The following is a 23,292-nucleotide window of genomic DNA, read 5'->3' as shown; positions in this document are numbered from 1 at the left end:
CCCCCCCACAAGAGGATGCATTGGTAGGCAACACGCCTTATTGCAGACCATCAAAGACAGCAGGTCAGCAGTAGAAGGGAAAATAGAGGAGATCCATGTTTATAGGACACTGATGCAGCACGACCTCTGAAATACAGCAGTGAGGGTTGGACAGGCAGAGGGGCACTTATAAGAAGTAAAGGAAAAGACTTAAGCTATACAAGCCGCTTTTCCACAACTGCTGACTGTCTCCAAGAGCCTGGAGGACAATTGAGGACGCGGAAGGCAGGGCTCAACGTAACAATAACAGAATAGTGTGGCTCCACAAAAGGTCAGAGGTCCAAGTAATGGACATCTTCCTTACAAACTGGCTGCGCTCTTGGGTTCCAGAGAAATGGTTTAACCCAATGTTTTATAACAGAGACCATGCACATAGGGTCCTGCAGCAGAACCTCCCTCCCTCCCTCAACCTCTCTACTCACTTGGTGGCCCTCCCACACCCATTATAGCCCGTATGCACAATCATAGCAACTGCGACTGAGTTGTTCGGACTGCAGGCATTGTACAGAATGATAAGATCATGCTTTTTTGGGATTACATCAATCAATCATGTCATTTATAAAGCGCGCTACATACCCATGAGGATCTCAAGGCGCTGGGGGGTGCTGCTCGAAAAGCCAAGTCTTGAGGAGTCTTCTGAAGGTCAGCAGGTCTTGGGTCTGCTGTCGGTGGATGGGGAGGGTGTTCCAGGTCTTGGCCGCGAGGTGGGAGAATGATCTGCTGCCAAAGGTCGTTCTTCGGATGCGGGGGACTGTGGCGAGGGTGAAGTCGGCAGAGCAGAGCTGGCGGGTGGGGGTGTAGAAGCTGAGTCGTCTGTTTAGGTACGCTGGTCCGGTGCTGTGGAGTGCCTTGTGTGCGTGGGTGAGGAGCTTGAAGGTTATCCTCTTGTAGACGGGGAGCCAGTGCAGGTCTCTCAGGTGGGGTGTGATGTGGCTGCAGCGAGGGATGTCGAGGAGCAGGCGTGCTGAGGCGTTCTGGATGCGTTGAAGCCGTCTCAGGAGTTTGGTCGAGGCTCCTGCGTAGAGGGCATTTCCGTAGTCCAACCTGCTGCTGACGAGGGCCTGGGTGACCGTTCTTCTCGTTTCGGTGGGGATTCCACTTGTAGATCCTGCGGAGCATGCAGAGGGTGTTGAAGCAGGAGGATGAAACGACGTTGACCTGCTTAATCATGGGGAGGGTGGAGTCGAGGATGACCCCAAGGTTGCGTGCGTGGTCGGTAGGTGTTGGAGCAGTTCCCAGTGCAGTCGGCCACCAGGAGTCGTCCCTGGCTGAACGGGTGGACCCGAGGATGAGGACCTCCGTCTTGTCCGAGTTCAGCTTCAGTCGGCTGTTCCTCATCCATTCGGCGACGGCCTTCATTCCTTCATGGAGGTTGGTTTTGGCGGTGTGGGGATCTTTGGTGAAGGAGAGGATCAGTTGGATGCCATCGGCATAGGAGATGAAGTTGAGGTCATGCAGTCGGGCGACGTGGTCGAGTGGTGCCATGTAGATGTTAAACAGCATAGGGCTGAGGGATGAGCCCTGGGGTACGCCGCAGATTATCTCGGAGCAGAAGGGGGGGAGGCGGACGCTCTGTGTTCTGCTGGACAGGAAGGAGGTGGTCCAGTCCAGGGCCTTCTCTTAGATTCCGGCGTCATGGAGGCGTGTTCTTGGTGTGTGGTGGCAGACCGTGTCGAAGGCGGCTGACAGGTCCAGGAGGATGAGGGCCGCTGTTTCTCCGTTGTCCAGCAGGACCCTGATGTCATCTGTGGCAGCGATGAGGGCCGTTTCTGTGCTGTGGTTGCTGCGGAACCCGGACTGGGACGGATCCAGGATGCTGTTCTCGTCGAGGTAGCGGGTCAGTTGTTTGTTGACGGTCTTCTCGATGACCTTCACCGGGAACGGGAGCAGGGAGATGGGCCGGAAGTTCTTGAGGTCCTTGAGGACATGTGTGCAGTCCAGGAGCAACACCACTCCTTTACATAGGTCAAAAAGAAAAATCAAAAGCAATGGCGTTACCCTAAGAACTCATGTTCCTGGCCAGACTGAGGGTCAGCTTTAACGGGAAAGCCATAGGCTTGGACTGGGTAATAGAACATAAAAATCGCTATTGAAATGGTGAGCGACCCAACCGGTGTTCTAGAGCCTTTGGAGTCTCTGGGGCCCCCTAACCACAGGGACAGCGATCTTGCAGTGTTTAAAGCTTGGTTTCTGTTGAAGTAACCCCCCCCCCACCCCCAACACGTTTTGCCAGACTACTGATGCACTTTTAACTTGATGTGCCCTGGGTGCCTGCCATTCACGTTCCCAGGGCCTAAGTTCTTTTCCCAAAACTAACCCAAACCCAACTGGCAACTCTGGATACAGGTCAGCTCCTAGTAAATTGTACCACAGGTACCCAGGGCACTCTGACCAGGGAAGACCGCTAAGGGCTGCAGCACTTATTGCGCCACCCTTAGAGGCCCTGTAACTTTACACCCACACACTGCCTTTGCAGGCTGCATGTCTTGGTGCAGAACAAAGTGAAGAGTCGACATGGCACACATCCCTGTGTGCCATGCCTACAACACACTGCCCTGGCATGGATCAGTCACCCCTCTAGCTGGGTGCACTATACCAGAGGTGAGGGTAAAGGTGCATGAGCCCTGTACAGTGTCTACGTTCATTCTTAGACATTGTAAGTGCAGTGCTGCCATTAAGAGTATATGGTGCTGGGAGTTTGTCATTACAAACTCCACAGCACCATAGTGGCTACACTGAAAACTGGGAAGTTTGGTATCAAACTTCTCAGCACACTAAACCCACACTGATGCCAGTGTGGGATTTAATGAAAAATACACACAAAGGCCATCTTAGAGAGATCCACCACCAGACATGTTTCTGGACCCTGGGTTGAGAGCCTGCTGCTCTTGGGGGCCTGACACAATGCACATCCTGGCATGAGGTGACAAGCCTCCTCCCCTAGAATGGGCAGAGTCACGAAGGGGAAGCTTCAAAGGCTTGCCGAATTTGTGAGCTTCGACAGACCACTTGCTGCTTTCAGCAACTGTTCCCCACTGGTTCTGACCCCCACTTTGGGCGGGAGAGACAAGTGAGGAAGAGAGGTGTGCCCACCTCTGCCAACTCCACCCCTCAGGTGGGGGAGTCGAGGTGAAGCACAACTCTCAGTACCCGTCATCTTGCAGATGGTGGGACCCAGCCAACCAGGGAAAGGCTTATGCCCCCCTCCCACTGGAGGGTGGCATAATAGGGGGTGTACCCACCCCAGGGAAGGGACCCATTGGTCCCAACCTTTTTACTTACCTGTAACGCCCCTCAATCTAGTATTTAGGGGCAACCCTGAACCGTGCTTCCTCAGACCAGAAGAAACTACAAGAAAAGAAGAAGAAGGACCGAACAGCCGTGCCGAAGCTCACAAGAGAAAGACGCCCGCTGACTTGGCCCCAGCCCTACCAGCCTGCCTCCACCTCAACCTTGCTCCTGCGAAATCCCGGTGTGACCTGCAAACCAGCAACCTTAAAAAAAAAACGGAGGACCTGCCTGCCTTCAACCGCAAAGACTGTGTGTCCCGTGAACACCGGATTTGTTCACCTCCAACCTCCAACTTCTGGCTCTGTCCGGACACTGCCAATCCGCCCCACTCTGCACCCGCCGTCCACGGCCCAAGCTCGAGTGGGCAAACACCACGAGGAGGTCTTCCCGCCAATTCTAACCTGAGATCCGGCGACGCCTGACCTGCCTCAAACCTCCAGCCAACGCCTGTAGCCTAAATCCGGAAGGTTCCCCCAACCGCGACCAGGAGCCGGTAAGAAGATCCGACCCTTAAAGGCACCCCTGCACCCGACGCCCTTCGGTCTTGGTTGGCCCAACTTATGGTGCCTAACCAACTCCCAACTTACCTCTCGAAGTGGTGGCCGCACCCATAAGACCTTCGCCTTCCAACCTGCAGGGCCTTTGCAAACCAAGGAATTCCCATTGCAAACAACATCCTGCACTCAGCCGCCCCCGTGACGTGAAGGGTGCACCTTTGGTGCTACTTTGTTTCCCCATTTGCCCTGAGCTAAAGTCCAGGATCTTTGCTCCCACAACCAAGTGGCCTGCTCGTCAGCAGCCACCAACAGGAGGCCCCCCATTGGATAACATTGAGCCTCAGCACTCTGCATTTGGCTGCCCAAGTGCCGCTGAGGGTGTAACGAGAGTGCATCCCTGACCCTGAGGGACATCTGAGTCAACCCCCAGAACCTCAACTCACACTACTGAATACTTACTGTAAAACCGATAACACAATTTTCCTCCATAGGATAACATTGACTGTTTTTCTTGGAAAAATGTAAAAGTGTGGAGTTTGAAAGCCTAAAGAAATTCTTTAAAATTGTACTAAATAACAAAATCGATTGTACTTTCCTGTTTACAGGAAATGCCCCAGTGTAGTATCCAGGTATACTACACTGTGTAAGAAAATTAATCTCAAAAGTAACTTACCTGTAATCTTACAGAAAATCCTATATAAAGTATATGTGATATATTTACAAAGAATTGCATTTCTCAGAAACAATACTGTAAGTCAAAACAAAGTGCTTTTACAATTGCAATTCAAACTGTGTTACAACCTGTATATTTACTGCAAAGTACTTATCAATTACATGTGTCAGGTTTGCTTGGTTCAACAATTAGTCTGAAGTTCAGTCTTTGAGCGTGTGAATTCATTTGCTGACTGAGTGTGTACAACAAATGCTTAACACTGTCCTCTGGTAAAGCCTGACTGCTCGACCACACTACCACAAATAGAGAGTGAGGTGTTATCTAACTTTACCTCTGCCTACCTTTGGGGTTCCACTGGACTCTGTGCACACTATGCGTCACTTTGGTATAGTATATACAGCACCAGCTTCCTACATGCAGGGGATGCAACAATCATCCTATGACCACTTCACAAGATTCAACGTAAGGAAGTGAGGTTACAGACACTTATGTTCAAGACCATGTGAGTGACTGAAACCCTCAATGCCTGTCTTTGCAGCCGCAGTTCCGGTACTCATCACAAATCTCAGGAGAGGTCTAATGTGACGCAGACCATCACGATTCAGGACATGGTTGGCCTATAAGAGTTTCAAGATTGGGACCTCATTCGTATTTTCATGATAGGGGATGCTTGGGTGAATAATCAACTGAAAACCTTTGGGCAGCTACCCAAGCAGTATACACTCCACAAGAGTTCATTTTTCTAATATTTCCAACTAGGGCATTCGCTGGCATGTCATTCTTCAAACCTTACTGCAGTATCAGAGTCCCACTCCTTGGGAGGAAAACTAATGCACAAGCAACAAGGTAAGAACGATATCATACCAAATCTATAAGTCATTAAGTATTAACTCTCCTAATGCATTCCTGAACCTTAAAGAACGATGGATGCATCACCATGGGTCAATAGCACTATGACAAATGGACTGAGGCGTGAATGGCGACTGGGACCCTGGTGGTATCCACCCATCTCCGCCAGAAACAATTTAAATATTTGCACAGAATTTGTTATTACTCCTTAGGCTCTGGTGGTCGGGCAGATCACCCTTGCCGGTATGCTGGAACTGTAATGATGCTGAGGGTTCCATTCCGTATGTTAGATGTCCATAAGGCATACTGTGTAGGTACAAAGTTTATTTTCTTTCAGTGATTAGAAGATCCAAATTGTGAAGGCGGTTCAATGTCATCTTAAAATTTTGCAACAGTCTTTGAAAAGAAGCCTCTTCACTAATCCTTTAATGGGCAAAGGTGCATAAACGTTCCTCTCCTTCGACGACTATCATGGCTATAATTTTATAAAAGAATTTAGCTCGAGAACACAAAGAAGAACTCGGTACTGATAGTGCATCTTTTACACCCTTTAAAAGGAAGTATGTTCTAATGCTCTGCATGAACAGGTATACGAAAACATGGACCCTGAAGATCCAGTGCACAGTTTCTTTGTTGCAGATGTGGCTAAACTGGAGCACTGCCAACCTTCTGAACATTTCTCTTTGGCTTCTTTACATTTTATTTTACATCTAAAACTGGAAAAAAGTGTGCTTTGCGTCCTTCTTCTTAACCTGAATAGGAAAATGACTAGAAAAACCACCTGAGCGCTGTATAGACTCTGTTTTTCTGCATGTAATGCATGTGCTATGTGGATAGGGAGTACTTTTGACTCTGACAAAGACCTTTGAACAGTTGTGGCACTACTGTTACGTCGAAACATGTTGATATTCTAGAGCAGTTAGGTGAACCATTATGTTCTACCCTTAAACCACAACATCGATTTTAACCTCAACCAGGGGTACCGATCATTAAAGGAATCTCCTTTGGGTATACCCCTAGTTATTTTAGGCTTTTGATCTGGACCGGTGAATTTGTCCTGTAACCTGTAAAAAATATCTAAGAACGCCCAATTTTGTTTGGTTGAGTCCACTGAAGTGCACTGTCCTACTCCAATGTGAGAGGGTGCCTATAATGAAGCATGCCATCATATGTTGTGGATAACAACAAAAGCACAAACAGCTGACTTAGGTCAAGCACTTAATTTCCATGTGTCATCCGTATAGGCATATGAGTGCCACAACTTCCAGTACCCGCTGTTTAAAGATACTTGTTATACAATAAGTCCAAAGTAAAAGGAAGGTGCACTCTATTGCAAGTCATGCAAAGGCCAACACTCGTAGTAGAAAAAAGTTTCTTCTTTATTCGTAGTCTTGGTTAAAAGACAGGCACACAGCCAACGCGTTTCGTTCCCCTGTGCCTTGGGAACTTCGTCAGGGCTCACTACAATTGTCTGAAGTGTACACTAGAACCTCAAATAAGGGTGACTGACAAGAGTATAATCTTATACAGAGGACATCAGTGCGAATGGTTCTATATCAGGCAATCTAAATGCAAAACAGTTCGATAGCTGTTTGGTCTTCGTAAGACCAAACAGCTATCGAACTGTTTTGGGGAACGAAACGCGTTGGCTGTGTGCCTGTCTTTTAACCAAGACTACGAATAAAGAAGACATACACACATACACATTTTACATCATGTCTGAGTCTAGAATCGGAGGACCATCCTGTACATAGCTTGGAAAGTATTATTAGCATTACCTCAATGGACAACTCTTATTACAATCATTTATATTGTTACAACCAGGGGTGTGGAATTCCTATAGCCTGGCGCCCAGGACATATTGTTTGGGGTCAAGGGCAACGAGTTTTCATGTGTATTTTGTCCTTGGGACAAGTAGGCCCAACCCCCTACAGCACAAACCTTATGGCTGCCAGTTTACAGTACCACATTATGGATCAGGGAAAGGCATTGCCTGCAGTTAAGGTCATATTTGTCTCCATGTCTTAATGCTGTTCAAACTTGTACTAATGTTGTAAGCTCCGACTGAACTACTGACAGTGGTTCCAGTACAAAAATGTGAACACATGTTTTCAAAGTTTGGCAATATGAAGCTTGAAAGCAAGATTGGTGATTCTTTGGTTTTAAAATAAAACTTTCACAAAAAAATGTAAAAACATTTACCTAAACTACTGTACAATTTTAGGTATAATTTCTTTGCAGCGTCATTTAGTAAAATGTGTTGATGTATGCTAGTATTTCCTAAAAATATTCATAATGGAAAATCACTGTAACTAGTTTTAATAAGATTATGGGAAACAGAAAATAAACAGGCATTGGTAAAGCCAGTAGGTCTGAAATGGCAACATCAATCCAAATTGATCCATTTGATTCCCACAATAGATTCCATATTCCTACAGTATAATATATAAAGAAATAAATGACTTACCGTCTGGCGTATAGACGTTTTTTAATTCCGCTTGGTTCTGATCAGCCATCGTATAGGCCCCTTCCTCTTCTTTGATGCTGTCTGACATTTCTATTGTGAACTCCTCTCCTGTGGTAACAGAAATATGAAAGAGCGGTGTCACAGCCAATCATAAGAGCTGCAGAGTGGGTCCTGAACCTCTCTCACCTCCTGCATGCCTCATCAATGTATGCATGTATTCCATATGATCTAAGGAAAAATTCAAGCACGCACTAGCACATATAGTTCAAGCAATAATACAAAGGCAGTTGTAAGTGAAAAACAGACCTGTTACCATCTAGCATCCTGATGACAATATTGATCACTTAGATTTTGCATTTATAATTTGTGATATGACTAGAAAGCATTATTTTGAAAACATTCCCCAGGGATGACAAATGGTGGGAATGGGCTACAGTTGTGACTTTATCATGGCTAGTGCGTTTACATTGGCTTATCAATTAGCATTTCAAGATGTCTGAATTATTAAATTGAAGTGCATGTCCCCTGTATAACACCTATGGTAAATCATTAAATTACAATACAGGTGTGTTTCACAAAAGGAGAAAGAACCAAAAGCCACTGAGTGTTGTAAATTCTTTATTGTATCTGAAAAAAAACATTTTATTCCTAGAACGCTTCACCTTCACTGGGTGGAATGATCCAAGCGCCTTTGTAACCAGCTTGAGCAGATACTCATGACTGATAAATAGCTGATCATGGGGCTGAAGCCCAAGTAAGCCCTTGAATGTAATGAACAGAACCCAAAGCATTGTCTTGTCAGGGCTCGAAAAATCCACTCACCATGGCGAGCCAGATTTAATCAGGACAAGGTATTTTTAGAGCCCACTCGCCTGTTCCTGCGAGATGACAACAAGTGATCTGCTTGCTCACAAAGAGTGAATGAGCAATCAAGGTGCCTTTAAATCTTGTTTTCTTGTCACATTTCCTCAGCTTTCATTTCAGAGACAGAGGTCAAAAGTCAGTTTGTCTTCCTACATTTACTCTTCTTTCTGCGACTTAAGTTACAGGATTTTGTAAAGTGAACTGTGTGACAATCATGCTGTGCAAAACATGTGAAATTAAAGGCTGTATGAGTTCGGGCTTTTGTTTTCTTACACAACACTGAAATAGCTAATAAGTGAACTGTTCAAACAATTTCAAAGGTATGTTACTAGTTATGAAGACACATTTTCAAAATTCTGTGGTGAAAACAAAGATTCTTATAGTATCAAAATAAATCAGGACACTTTACTTGGTGATATGCACATTTTTAATATTTTTGCTGAAACACAATTTCCACACATTGTTTATGCACTATATAGGTTTATCAGCAAAACTACGTGTTAGTGGGAACGTTTTGTGGCCATTTCAATGGAAAATGTGTTATCTGTAAATGACAGTTCACTACCACATCATACTTAAGTAATATATTTATGAAAAAAAGAGTTTTTAAACATGAACTTGGAAAATTCCTGCTCCTGCCCAGATGACGATACTATTAGTGAAGAGGCAAGCCAGGGATCATGTGTACCCTATATGTGGGATTGATTATTTTTATACATGGAACAAACGTTTAGTCTAGTAAATAAAGTTTTTTTGTACAGCAGAAATACTGAACTTGCATATTTGAAGGTACTCTCTTATGTGACAATGAAGACAATGGCAGCTCCATGAGACAAAATATTTGCCCTGGACCACACGATTTGAGACCAGTTCACAGGTCAAGTACATTAAAGTTAGGTCGAGTAGATTATTCAAGTTACTAGACCTGCAGGTCTAGTAACTTTTTATGATTTTTGAGCCCTCCTTGTGGCAACTTTAAGATCAATGGCTGTTACCACAAACGTCAGTGAGTATTTGGGTTTTTAGTGAATTTGTAGGGTTTTGTAACACACTTTATACCCCACCCCTGCACCGTGTGAGGCTGAGGCTGTGCACTATGCTGCTTGCACCCTTCACCTGTATGCTAAAGGCCCTGTGCCAAACTTGCAAGTGACTGCCAATGCCACTGCATATGGTATTCAGCCTTTGTCACTGTTGGGGCGCAATAAATCAACTTGTGTACCTCAACTAATACCCCAACTTTTTACATTGGTGGAGCAATATTTTCTTGTTTAATACAGCACTATGTTCTCAAGAATGTATTTTAGGTTCTGAATATTTTTTAAACTTTGATTTGGTTCAATATGTTTCAGATCCAGGTCCTACACTGCTCCTGCCCGTACCCTGTATGTTACCCTAAAAGCTACCTGTCACAGTGAATGAGTGTTGTTTGTCCACTTTATTTCCATCTTAAACATTGCTATTTCATCAATCTTAAAAATCAAGAAAGTCAACGGGAATCCTCCATTCTTTGTTTTAAAAAAATCTATTGTACACAAGAGCAGAAAGTGCTCTACCGGGGACCTTATGAGCTGCTGTATCAAGTGACTTTCCGAAGCGCTTAGGATCTCCTGTCCTCAGTGTTTATTAAGCGGAGCTTCTGATGCTGTTCTTCGCATGTTTTCCTGATGTATGGAATTCAATGTTTACTCAGCAGTGCCCCCTGTGTTCTTCTTATATGTGCAAAACTTGTACCTTTTATTGCAGTGCACGTTCGAACACGCATATTAAATATAAAGGCAGAATACTGCAGTATATACTGTTTAACCCATTGGCAGCATGTGTAACTGACATTAGCACAGTCGTTCTGTGCTTAGCATGGATCTTTGTATTTTTTGGAGTCATCCTCCCTCGCCGCTCATTGCTCTCACTCTTTTGCTCATGGGCGCTTTCTCAAATCCTTGCTGCCTCTGACAATCTCTCACGATTCTAGTCTGGCTCAAGGACTAATGATGGCTCAAGACTGTGCTATATTTCAAATATTAATTACGAAACCATTGCCTTCACACATTTGGAGGTAATTCACATATGTACTCGTGAACATGATAAAATGTGTAGGGGTCATTACCCCCCTCCCCACATCAAGGGACCATGTGGAACTTTTAAGCTTTTGAGTTGTACTAGATTAATCAGTAGGCTGGTTTGTTCAACACCACAAACCATGTTCTTTCAGTCTGCTCCACACTGTTTCCTGAATTCTTTGTATTCCTACATGGAAGTGCGAATATGAATTGCTGCCAAGTGGTTCCATGCCAAATGTGGCTCCTACCAGCCTTGTCCATTTAACCAACAACAAATTGCATTTTGAGACTTGTAGCTTTTAAATTGGAGGCATGGCTTAAAAAATACAATAAACTAAAAAGCCAGAACCAACTTGCTGAAGGTGTCACACATGGCACTGGGACTCTTGGCAGCTGTGAATATCATTAATAAGCTTCAGTTCCAATGTGCATCAAGGCCCAGCACTCCCTTCCTGTTGAGTAATATGCTTAATACGGGGGGTTAGTCCACTTCTTGAGGTTTGGACCTACGTAACCTCTGTACAGACAAGTTTGTAGAAGAAGATTAAGTGCATCTGCTCAACTATTGAAAGGATGCTCAAAGTTGTGGTTGTCTCTTTTAGTTTTAGGTTTTAATTGTGTGGTTTTATCGATTTTACTCAAGGTAGTCAGTATCTTTGTACATATTTTCCTCAAATAGTTTTATACAGAATCTCCCTGCTTGATATTTGTTGTACATTGTTGGTATATTGTAGGCAGCCCACACATGTTTCGCCCCCTACGTGGCCAAATAGCTTGGGGCTGTTTTTTAAAGATGCAAGAACCGATATTGTGTGGATATAAATCAATTACCTTTTCTTTTCAGGCAGGTGTGTTCACCATCGTGTGTGAAGTGTAGAAAGAATTGGAACTTAAAACCATAAAATATTTCGGTATGTATGAGGTTCATCACCATTAGTGAGTGATATGCACTGTCCTCAAGCATATGTTCCAGCATATGTGTGCAAGGTCTCTAATTTTATTGCTAATTCATAAAGTTGTGATCCCACAGGGTACTCGTCTTTATGTGTGATTAGTAAGTGTAGGAAAGTGCCTCTTTTTGACATGGTCACCCCCACTTTTTGCCTGGTACTCATGCATTGTTGGCTAAAGGTGCACTGGGTCCCGGCTAACCAAGTCCCCAGTGTCAGTTCTCTTTCCCTTAAAACAGGCAATGTCTAATTGTAACCCATTTGGCAAGGACTTTAGCACCACTGTAAGTCCCTAGTAAATGGTAACCCTGTTGTCTAGGACATGGGTACTAAATAGGGTGCCTAAGGGCTTCAGTATGTATTGTGCCACTCTAAGGGACCCACACACAAACACATGCAGACTGTCATTGTAGGCTGCGTGAAATGGTGCAAACAATTGTGATAGCACGGCATGGCCCACATCCTGTGTGCCATGCCCACAGACACTAATAATATTACAAATATTAAGATCATTCAGAAAGCGCATGAATACATCGGATGGTGTGTCTCTGCGCTGGACTCATAGGAGTGGAACAGTAGAGATTCAAAGAATCAAAGGAATGCCCTAAGTGAGTTAATTTGATTAGAAGGTAGTTACTCAAATTCCAAGTTTTAAGTTTCTTTCTAAAATCAGTTTGCAAAGGGGAATCTCTGAGAACCCTTGGAAGGGAGTTCCATAGTTTAGGTGCTAAATAGGCAAAGGATTTAGCTCCAATTCTGGCCCTCCTGACCTTAGGCACCATTGCTAAATTGGATGTATGTCGTTACAACGCACACTTTTACAACGCATGCACTTACAACGCATTTTTTACAACGCACAATCCATTACAACGCATGACATTACAACGCATGACACTACAACGCATTTTTAAAAACTACCTTTACAACGCATTCCATTACAACGCATACTACCATTACAACGCATACCATTACAACGCATAATATTAAATTGCATTTAAGGTAAGTATTAGATAGTATAGGGGTAAAAATTACTTTTCTAACTCCAGGGGGTGCAACAGTAGGGAAAGTGTTGGATAGTATAGGGGTAAAAATTACTATTCTAACTCCAGGGGGTGCAACAGTAGGGAAAGTGTTGGATAGTATAGGGGTTAAAATTACTATTCTAACTCCAGGGGGTGCAACAGTAGGGTAAGTGTTGGATAGTATAGGGGTAAAAATTACTATTCTAACTCCAGGGGGTGCAACAGTAGGGAAAGTGTTGGATAGTATAGGGGTAAAAATTACTATTCTAACTCCAGGGGGTGCAACAGTAGGGTAAGTGTTGGATAGTATAGGGGTAAAAATTACTATTCTAACTCCAGGGGGTGCAACAGTAGGGTAAGTGTTGGATAGTATAGGGGTAAAAATTACTATTCTAACTCCAGGGGGTGCAACAGTAGGGTAAGTGTTGGATAGTATAGGGGTAAAAATTACTATTCTAACTCCAGGGGGTGCAACAGTAGGGTAAGTTTTGGATAGTATAGGGGTAAAAATTACTATTCTAACTCCAGGGGGTGCAACAGTAGGGTAAGTGTGGGATAGTATAGGGGTAAAAATTACTATTCTAACTCCAGGGGGTGCAACAGTAGGGTAAGGGTTGGATAGTATAGGGGTAAAAATTACTATTCTAACTCCAGGGGGTGCAACAGTAGGGAAAGTGTTGGATAGTGTAGTTTAATATTATGCGTTGTAATGGTATGCGTTGTAATGGTAGTATGCGTTGTAATGGAATGCGTTGTAAAGGTAGTTTTTAAAAATGCGTTGTAGTGTCATGCGTTGTAATGTCATGCGTTGTAATGGATTGTGCGTTGTAAAAAATGCGTTGTAAGTGTAGTGCGTTGTAAAAGTTGCGTTGTAAAGGTTGTTCCCCTGCTAAATTAGCATCAGTGGATCTGAGATTACGAGTAGGGGCATATTTTTGCACTAAGGGGTGAAGTTAGCTAGGGCCCTGTTTCTTAAGATTTGTCAGCAAATACTTAAGGCTTTGAAGAGGATTATTTTCGTAACTGGGAGCCAATGTAGCAGATTAAGGGTGTTACACTGCATGCAATATATGTAGGTCACCCCTACAGCAGACCTTAAGAGCCCTAAGGCAGGGTGCATTATATTACATGTGAGGACATAGTTACATGACCAGATATGCCCCTGTGATGTCTAGTTTGATTGCTAGATATTGCAATGATCAGGGAAGGCATTTTAAGGACATTTAAAAGGCACTGAAAGGGAATGTTTATTTATTGTGAGGTTAATTAATATCATTACAATTTTAACAAAGACACAAATGTGGTAAAAACAACAGATTGGGTGGAAAAACAAACGTTTTACAGCGTATCGATAAGGCATAACGTGTGTTAAGCACATAATTTAGTAAAAGAGTTAACCTATGTATTTCACAGACTTGTGACGTTAGGCTAGGCTATGGGCCTATATCTATAGGTACAGAGAGCAATTAAGTTTTTTTACCTCTTTTGTCAATGACAAAAGACATTTTATGCACACCTAGAAACAGGAGCATTATTACTAGTTATAAGCGTGTTAAAACATACATCGCGATAAAGAGATAAGAAGACTTATTAATTCAAAACAAAGTGTGCAGTGCGTTGTGCAAAAGATGACTACTTCTGTAAGTGACGACAGGGCACAGAGAGGCTATTGTTTGCACCTAGCACCAAGGACATTGCGACTGGAAACAAGCCGTTTAATAACAGGCATCAAGTTAAAAAAAAGAAGAATGGAAAAAGCTTGTTCCCACAGTAAACTCCAAAGTGCCTGGTAAAAGGAAGTAGTGGCAACACCAATAATCAAACTTGGCCACGGGCGTACAGCACACAACACGAATGCAGCATTAAAATGACAAGAACCGGGGAGGAGCCAAGATGGCGACCGGAGCAGACGCTTGAGCGCCCGGCTCCGTCGGTCCGTGGCCTCGGACTACTATCCTGATGCCCATCCTCGCCGATTCTCGAGGTGCACCGTGTGCGAAGACGCGCTGACCGCGCTGCTGCTTTCCCGGAGTCTCAACCCGCCCGGATGCCCGAGTTCTGGGTGCTTTTGTCCTCGGCACTGAAACCCTGCGCCCTTACGGCCTTTGCCGGCCTCCTGGAAGCTCCGCAGTTACCGGATCAGCTAGCGCTAACCTGAGCCCCGCGGTCCCGATCTCGCCTCGCACCATGGATCGTTGCCGGATGAGCCCGGGGAGAGACGGCCGGACACCTTCTGCACCCTGTGCCTGACGGGCTGGAGCGGTGGGGTGGGCCCCGGTGCGGTGAGTCTCCTGCCCCGCTCTGAGGACCGAGCTGTGGGGGGCTGCTGCCCCCTTTGCCTATTGCCTAGCCAGCGGCGAGGGGGACCGGCGAGAAGATAAGCGACTGTCGGCCTTTCCTGTTGCGGCGTAGACCTGAGGGGAATTGACCACTTGCCACGACCCCCCCCCCCCTGGCCATTGCACCGTATAGCGGCAAAACATGGCGTTGAGTGCCTGCTCGCGGCTGGGGGGTGATACTCCGGTCTCGCCCGCTGCCCACTTCGCCCTCCCTCTTCCGGACACCAGCTCCACAGTGCCGTCCCGGATTGCTGCCGATGTTGGGGCCCAGCTTCCGCTGACATGCGGCTCCGTTCTGGCTGTCCTGCGGGACTTTCAACTACAGATGTGCGCTGGCCTGCAGGCGCTGAGTGAGAGGTTTGACCCCATACTGTCGGCTGCGGGCCGTGAGCGCACTGTTTGTCATCCACAGGGCGTGGGTCCTCCGGTGCTCTTGTCCTCTTGCGGGGACGCAGCGGCGGTGTATGATTGTGCTACACTGGTGCCTTCATCTAGCGCTCCCGGCGCCCAGGGTCCACCGCTCTCCACCTCAACTGCGGATACTTTGTCCCCCTGGTCATGGCTGCCTGCTTCATTGTTCCCTGCCTCATCGCGTCCGCGAGGCTATCCTGCTGAGCGATACTTAACGGCTTCGAGGGACCGTCCGCGGTGGCCCACTGCTGCCTTTTTGTGGAACTCCTGTACCTTACTTGCCAGGTTTGGATTTTATGTGGTGCAACAAGGGACCTCAATCGATGGTCGGCGGCCATTTCGTGATCCTACTTCCCCATCCTCTCACAAGCGGCCATCTTGTCTTTGTCTGCTCGGGACACGGGGCCTTCACGCAGGAGCTGGTTTAATCCCAAGCCCGCGATCGGGCCAGGGCTAGTCTGACTTCTATCGCTATGGTTTATGGACGGGCTGGCCTGGGACTGGGACTGTATGTATGTTTTGCGCGCACTTGTCGCGACTTGTATCCCTTGCTTAAACTGTGGTGCCATGGTATCTTTGCATGCCGTTTTTGGCGTAGAGGGCTCTCAGTGTGTGGGGGCCATAACTGGCTGATGGTTCGGGGCGCTCTGGTGTCTAGTGGGCTCCTCCCCACCTTCTTTTCTGTTTTCTTCCCTTCTTTACTCTGTTCCTACTTTCTCTCTTCTCTATATTTCGGGTTCCTTGGGCGACAGGCACTATGCTGGGGGGGGGGGTAGGCCGTAGCCTCCGCATTGGTGTAGGGTGGGGGGGTAATACTCTGTTCTCAATTAGTTCTATGGGCCTTTCTTCTTTTATGTCTCTGTGCTCTACTTTCTTCGATTCGGGGTCCGGGTGTGGGGTGGATCGAGTGGGGGCGGCTCTGGAGGGGCGCGTACTTGCTCATGTGACTATCCTGATATATCTCTGCACCGCCTCACTGATTGAGATTTTACTCCCATTGTTGTTCTTACTGATGTTGCTGCTCGCCCGTGTGGTGAAGCTATCTTGCGGACTCGAATCTACTTTGCTCTTATCCTTCATTGACTTTTTTTTCTCTGATAAAATTATCAAAAAACTTAAAATTAACCTTCACTTCTCCTTCCCCGGGTTTCAAAGATATCTCCAGTATGTGACTCATAACCTGTTGTTAATCCTGACCGTTGATGCACGGGGGCTGTAATGTGGGTATCAGTGCTTTACTGTATCGTGGCCGGCCTGACGGTTGTAGGCCCGTATTTGTTCTTTTAAGATGCACGAATAAAGGTTTTTAAAAAAAAAAAAAAAAAAAAAAAAAAATGACAAGAACCTTCGCCACAGCTAATCAAGACTAAGTGAAAAGTGTGATAGCTAAAGTGACAAGAAATACCATAAGGCTCCTTAGATGAACGCAAGAGAACTCAGACGGGAGGCTAAGCCTTGCCGCATCCAATGGCTAGGATTTCATAAATACAAAGAGACAGTTCGCTCAAGGGCATGCACAGTGCTTGCTTTAATCGTCTGGTAGGTCAAGAGAAGGACAATGCCTTTTTTGGTTAGAGTGTGGGGTCTACTAAGGTGGTTAGACCAGAGCCATTTCTTAGCGGCTAAAGTGACGTACTTAACCAACAGGATCTTTAAAGTAGTGTTGTCTGGGTTGAGGGAAGCCATGATGCCCCCCACCCAGCATGTGCGAATACCCAGTCTGTTCCATTCCCGCTTCAGGAGAGATTTTCGGTCCTCTCGTAAAACTGGGCAACTACTGACAATATGTTCAAAATAATCATCCTACAGTCCGCAGCCCCTGCACGTTTTTGTTTCCGAAGGGCGAAGCCAACTGGCATCCCCAAGCCTCAGGGGCATGAATATTACTTTTGGATGTTTCGAATTTGTGCAGGACTAGTAGGACGAGGGACGCGCAGATAGATAAGTATTGATAACAGCCCATGAGTGCTTACGTTTTGCCAGAACGTCCTTATCAGTCTTATGCGAAAGGAGGCGTACACATTCTTAATACATTGCTTAAAGGCATGTTGGCTTGTGTTAGAGGCCCAGGACTCTCTTGCATGCAGGGTGTGAGAAAGTGCCCTCTTTCTTGCATGGTATGCCCCCACTTTTTGCTAAATTGCTGAATGTACTTTGACTGAGTGTACCCTGGACTCCTGCCAATCAGGTGCCCAGGGCCTATGTTCCTTCCTTAAACACACAAACTTTAAATTGGCAAACCCTGGCCACATGTCAGCCCCTAGTAAATGGTACCCTAGGTACCCAGGGCCTTGTGACCAGGGAAGGCCCCTAAGGGCTGCAGCACTCATTGTGCCACCCTTAGGGGCCCTGTACCCTTACACACACACACTGCCTTTGCAGGCTGAGTGTCTGGGTGCAGGACAAAATGAAGAGTCGACATGGCACACATCCCTGTGTGCCATGCACAACACCCACACTACCAAGGCATATGTCAGTCACCCCTCTGGCTGGGTGCCTTATGCCCATGGTGTGGGCACGGGAGCAGGAGCCCTGTGCCCCTACAGTACCCAGGTCCATTCCCGGGCACTGTAAGTGCAGTGTTGCCATTTAAGAGTACATGGTGCTGAGAGCTCGTCAAACACGAGCTCCACAGCACCATAATGGCAACACTAAAGACTGGGAAGTTTGGTATCAAACTTCTCAGCACATTAAACCCACACTGATGCCAGTGTGAGATTTAATGTACCAAGCACCCCAGAGGACATCTTAGAGATGCCCTCCTACAACTAACCTACAATCCACGTCTGCTCTGAGGCTGCCCAGGCTGCCACACAGCAGACACGTTGCTGGACCCCTGGGTGGGAGAGCCCCTGCTCTCCCGGGCCTGCAACAATGCTCATCCTGGGTGAGGTGATAAATCTCCTCCCCCAGGATGAGCAAAGGGAAGCTTCAAAGGCCTGCCGCCTCTAGGAGTTTCCCCAGGCCACTGCAACCCCCCACTCTGGCGGGAAGCTTGGCCGGAAACCCCATACAAGGATAGGGGATGTGCCAGCCTGCCAACCCCACGCCTCAGGTGGGGGAGGCGAGGTGAAGCACATCTCCGGGCTCTCGCCATCTTGAAGATGGGAGGCCCTACCCTATCAGGATTAGGCTACTGCCCCCCTCCCACAGGAGAGGGGCAGGATAGGGGGTGTACCCACCCCAGGACAAGGACCCATTGGTCCCTGGCCTTCACCTACCTGTAACGCCCCTAAATCTAGTATTTGGGGGCACCCTGAACCTTCCTTCCCCAGATTCCAGATTCCGAAACTACAAGAAGAGCGAGAAGAAAAGAAGACCTGCCCTGCAGCTGCAAAGGAGAGGGAGACACCAACTGCTTTGGCCCCAGCCCTACCGGCCTGTCGACCTCGGACTTGCTCCTGCTCCAAACCCGGCATCTCTTGTGGCCAGCAACCTCAGAAACCCCGGAGGACCTGGCTGCCTTTGAACTCTAATCCCCTGGGACTCCCATGAGTAGAGGCTCTACTCAGAACCTACCTTTCACCCCTGGCAGCAGCCCGGAACCGCGATCCCAGCCCACTCTGCACCCGCCAAGCCTGGCCGGTGTCGGAGTGAACTAAGCCCACGAGGACGACCCCACGGCGACTGTGACCCCGAGTCCGGCACCCAAGGACCCTCCAAGACTATCCTGAAGAAGCTTGCAGCCTCAGAACAGAGTGCCACCCCAACCGCTATCAACAAGAGGGTAAGATTTCCGACATCAAAAGGCACCCCTGCACCCGGCGCCCCACGGCCCTCTGTGCCCAATCCCGGGGTACCTACCTATCCTCCAACTATCCAACTTACCCCTCGAAGTGGTGGTGGCACCCGAAGAGTCCTCGTCCCCGAGCCTGCAGTCTTTTTCCAAACCGGAGATTTCCCATAGAAATCAATTGAGCGCCCGACGGCTCAAAAGCACCCTGCAGCCAGCCGCCCGAGTGGCCCTGGCAGTGAAAACTCTACTCTAACCCACTTCCCCACTTGCCCTGAGTAAGTGACCAGGAGCCCAGCTCCCACAGCCGCGTGGCTTGCCCGACAGCAGCCACCAACCCAGGCCCCCCTATCCCTCATAGGATAACATTGGGCCTAACTCTCTCTGCACCCGGCCGTCCTGAAACCGCTGAGGGTGAACTGACTGTACCTACCTGACACTGGGAGACCCCTGAGTCTATGCCCAGAACTTCAACTCTGTCAGTCGAGTACTTACCCTGAAACTGCTAACTTCATTTTCCTCATAGGGTAACATTGACTGGCTTTTTCTTGGAAATTCTTCTAAGTGTGAACTTTTCAAAACTCAAAATATTCCCCAAAAATCAGCCGAGTACCAAAAACGAATTTACTCATCTGCTCTTAGGTGAGCTCCCAGTGCTGGATCTTGGTGCCCAGCACTGACTCTGAAAAGTACCCACAACTATACTTACCTTTAACTCATTTTTCTTCCATAGGAAACCATTGACTGCTTTTCTATGAAATTTCTTCTAAGTGTTGATTTCTGCAATTTCTAAATATTCCTCAAAAATCGTATAACATCTGAAAACGTAATTACTTACCTGTTTTGGATAAATGTCCCAGTACTGAGTCTAGACACCCAGTACTGGATTACAAAAGTAACGATAACCTACTGTACCTGTAACCTACATTTCCTTCCATGGGGAATCATTGATTGTTTGCTCTGAAATATTTTCTAAGTGCTCACTTTTGAAATAGTTAAATATTAGTTAAAAATCATTACAGTACCAAAGTCGACTTTTAACAGCTGATTCTGAGAACTGACCCAGGACTGGATCTAGGATCCAAGCCTGGAATTACAAAAGTAATCTACAAAGTAATCTATTGCATATAATCTGAATTTGTCATTGAGCTCAATGTATTGTGTTTAGAAATAGAGTTGCCTACTGCAACTAATTGTAACTGTTTACTAAAAAGTCAATTGCATATACAAAAGTATTTTTATGAAACATCTCCTGTCGACAAAGTATATTTTAATTCCAAGTGTTGGTTCTAAAATAAAACAAGCATATATTTTTTATATACAAACAATTGGCCTAGAGTTCAGTTATTGAGTGTGTGGAACTATTTGCTGACTGAGTGTGTACAACAAATGCTTTACACGTCCTCTGATACTGCCTTACTGCTCGACCAGGCTACCACTTTGGAGAGTAAGGTTATATCTAACTTTAACCTCTGTTAAACCCTTGGGGTCTGTGGACTCTGTACACTCTGTACCTATTAAGGAACAGTATATACAGAGCCACTTTCTCACACAGGGTGCTAAGACAGACGAAACATGGGATAGTCTAGAACCGCCAGGTTGAATCTCATCCCACAATAGAGCCTCTAAGGGACCTCTCCTGGCAAGCTTGAGATTGTGACACAGATTTAGGAAGGCTCTAGCTCAGGCTACTCATTAATCACAAACGCCCAATTCCAGATGGATCTGAGCTGTGGAAGAGAATCTTGGCAAACGCAAGACAAACTTGTAGATCTTGATGACAAGTTTGTTCAATAGTTTGACGTCTTTCCTCAACAGGATTTCACCACAGTAGGACAGAGATGGAGTCATTTTTGCCCTCATCACATTCAGGAGAGTGAGGAGGCTTGTTCCCCAAAGCGCACTTGACAATTTTGACAGGGACATCTGGAGGGTTAAGGTTTTAGTTTCAACCTCTTCCATTTGCCAAACAAAGGAGGCCCTTGTGTCAATGAGCCCCTCAGGTATTCAGTGGACTGGTCCTGCAATATCTTGTTGTCACTGTTGTTACTGTAGATCCAGCAGCCCCCCTTGTTGAATTTCCTGCCCAGTGTTACTGTTTCGATTTTCATGAAGTTGACTTCCAGGCTACTGTTGGCGGTGTAGGAGTGCAGCATGTTTATCTGATGCTGCAGCCCAACTCTGGTGTAGCTAAACAGGGCTAGGCTCACCCATGTACGGCTCGCCTTCCTCTCATGTAACAAAGATTTAAAGACAACCAATTGATTAAAGAATTACATCATTCGATAATACAGCAACAGACCCATATTAGACAATTTCACATCGGTCATATAACATTAAAATAACAGAAGCTAGATCCTAAGGTCATGTAACAAGAATCCAAGACTAATTTAAATTACTTGTCGATATGTCGGGAAGCTGGAACAATAAATGTTGAACTAGCCACTCTCATTTGTGACGTGTCAATTGAGGATAAGTTAGTTTCCTCTTAGAAATAGATCGTGAGATAGACTGAAACGGAAGCCCTAAGCTGGCGTTTCAGATCCATGGTCAGCATCGAAGAGAAAGGGGGGTCGTACACGGGTGAGTTCTGCCGGCTGGTAACTATGCCGTGGTCTCTGGCGAGATTTTGATTTGTTTTTGTGGTTACGCCTATTTGCGCAAATATAAATGGCAAACCGGGCATACAACATGGGTCCACATTCAGCTATTAACGAGCTGGCAGACACTGGTCTGACTTTTGAGAGATGGACAGGGTTGTTTTTAATCTGCCGGCATTCTTTGTTTTCTGTGTTCGCATTTTGTTTAATGAAAGTTTTTAAATTGCACGTCATTGAATAGTAACATAGAACATGACGTTTCCCTAATACAATAGACTATGGTATTTTCTCACATTCAGGGTTGACATCTTATATATTACTTGCAACAACTTTTTTATCATGACTTAAAAAATATGAACAGCCAACCTATCCAAATTAACATATGGTTCGTGTGTCGGACATTGGTACTAGCTTGTTGACTTCCTTACATTTCAGAGTTGAAAATTAAGCAGCGTGCGTCTGCTGACCTCTTAAGTTTGAGGCAGATATAATATTTCTACTTGGCGAGTGATGTATTTTGCAGGAAAAACAATAAGGAGTTTTTTCTTTTTTTTCTCGTTAGCTCATATTACTTTGAACATCTCTCGGACTCGAGGGAGTTCATGATGCCCGAATAAAGGATTAATTGGCCTTTATTGCTGTACTATATTCTTGGACACTCGATGTCTGTTAATGCATAGTCCGGGTCCATAAGGAGGACGTGACTCATTCAATTGTTAAAGGTATTTTATGATTCTACATTGGAAAATGTTAACTTTATTTTTACAATTGGGGGGTCACTCATTGTGAAACCCTTTTCCCTTAACGTTCCAGGAAGAAAACAAACCCAGGCATTCGTCTTTTTCTGGATGACGCTGGACACCAGTCTAAAACGTGTCCCTGATTGATCCCTGAAGCCTCCTATGTCGGGGTGTGTTTGGACCATACAGGCCAGTGGTTCCAGGATTAGAGCAAAAAGCAATGGGGAAAGCCGGCATCCTTGTCTAGTGCCCCTGCAAATAGGAAAGTCTGCAGACAGTGCTCCCTTTACCCGCACTCTAGCCCGTGGCTCTGTGTATATCTTTCCATGACAGGAATCGTGGCCCGAACCAGCATTTCAGTAAAGCTTGTCCCATAAAAGGGTGTCTCATTATTCTTATGTTGTGTTAGGTACTGGCATGCCTCTCTATTTACATGAGTAGTTTATTATTTTTATATTATTATTGATCAGAAGAATGTCAAAAACTAAGGTGGGTTGTGGGGATAGGGCGTAGTGTTTATCCATGGCATATTTCCTGCTAGGGATGGCATTGGATATACTTTAGGGTGAGAGCTAATGAATGTCCCACAAGAGTGAACTATTCCCAGGCGTCATGCAGAAGTAGAGTAAATGTTGCCTCATAAAATAGACTTTCATTGTTTTCTCTAATACTTGTTCTTGGTACTCAAAAAGTCGAAGTTCTTCGTTGATTTCTATAGATAAGCATTCCTCTGGTTATTATTTACATGATATTATCA

The 23,292-nt window shown here is 45.9% G+C and overlaps 1 protein-coding gene across 1 annotated transcript in view; it reads right to left on the bottom strand.

Annotated features, from left to right (window-relative positions):
* Positions 1–23,292, bottom strand: part of LOC146800049 (uncharacterized) — a 90,989-nt gene that overhangs the window by 48,497 nt on the left and 19,200 nt on the right. Inside the window, exon 5 of the mRNA XM_085620965.1 lies at positions 7,817–7,924. Coding sequence (XP_085477091.1) covers positions 7,817–7,924 — 108 coding nt within the window. The remainder of the gene's footprint in view (positions 1–7,816; positions 7,925–23,292) is intronic.

This window comes from Triturus cristatus, chromosome 8 (assembly GCF_964204655.1).
Source record: "Triturus cristatus chromosome 8, aTriCri1.1, whole genome shotgun sequence".
In the NCBI taxonomy this organism is placed as follows: domain Eukaryota; kingdom Metazoa; phylum Chordata; class Amphibia; order Caudata; family Salamandridae; genus Triturus; species Triturus cristatus.
This window is presented reverse-complemented; position numbering and strand designations above follow the sequence as displayed.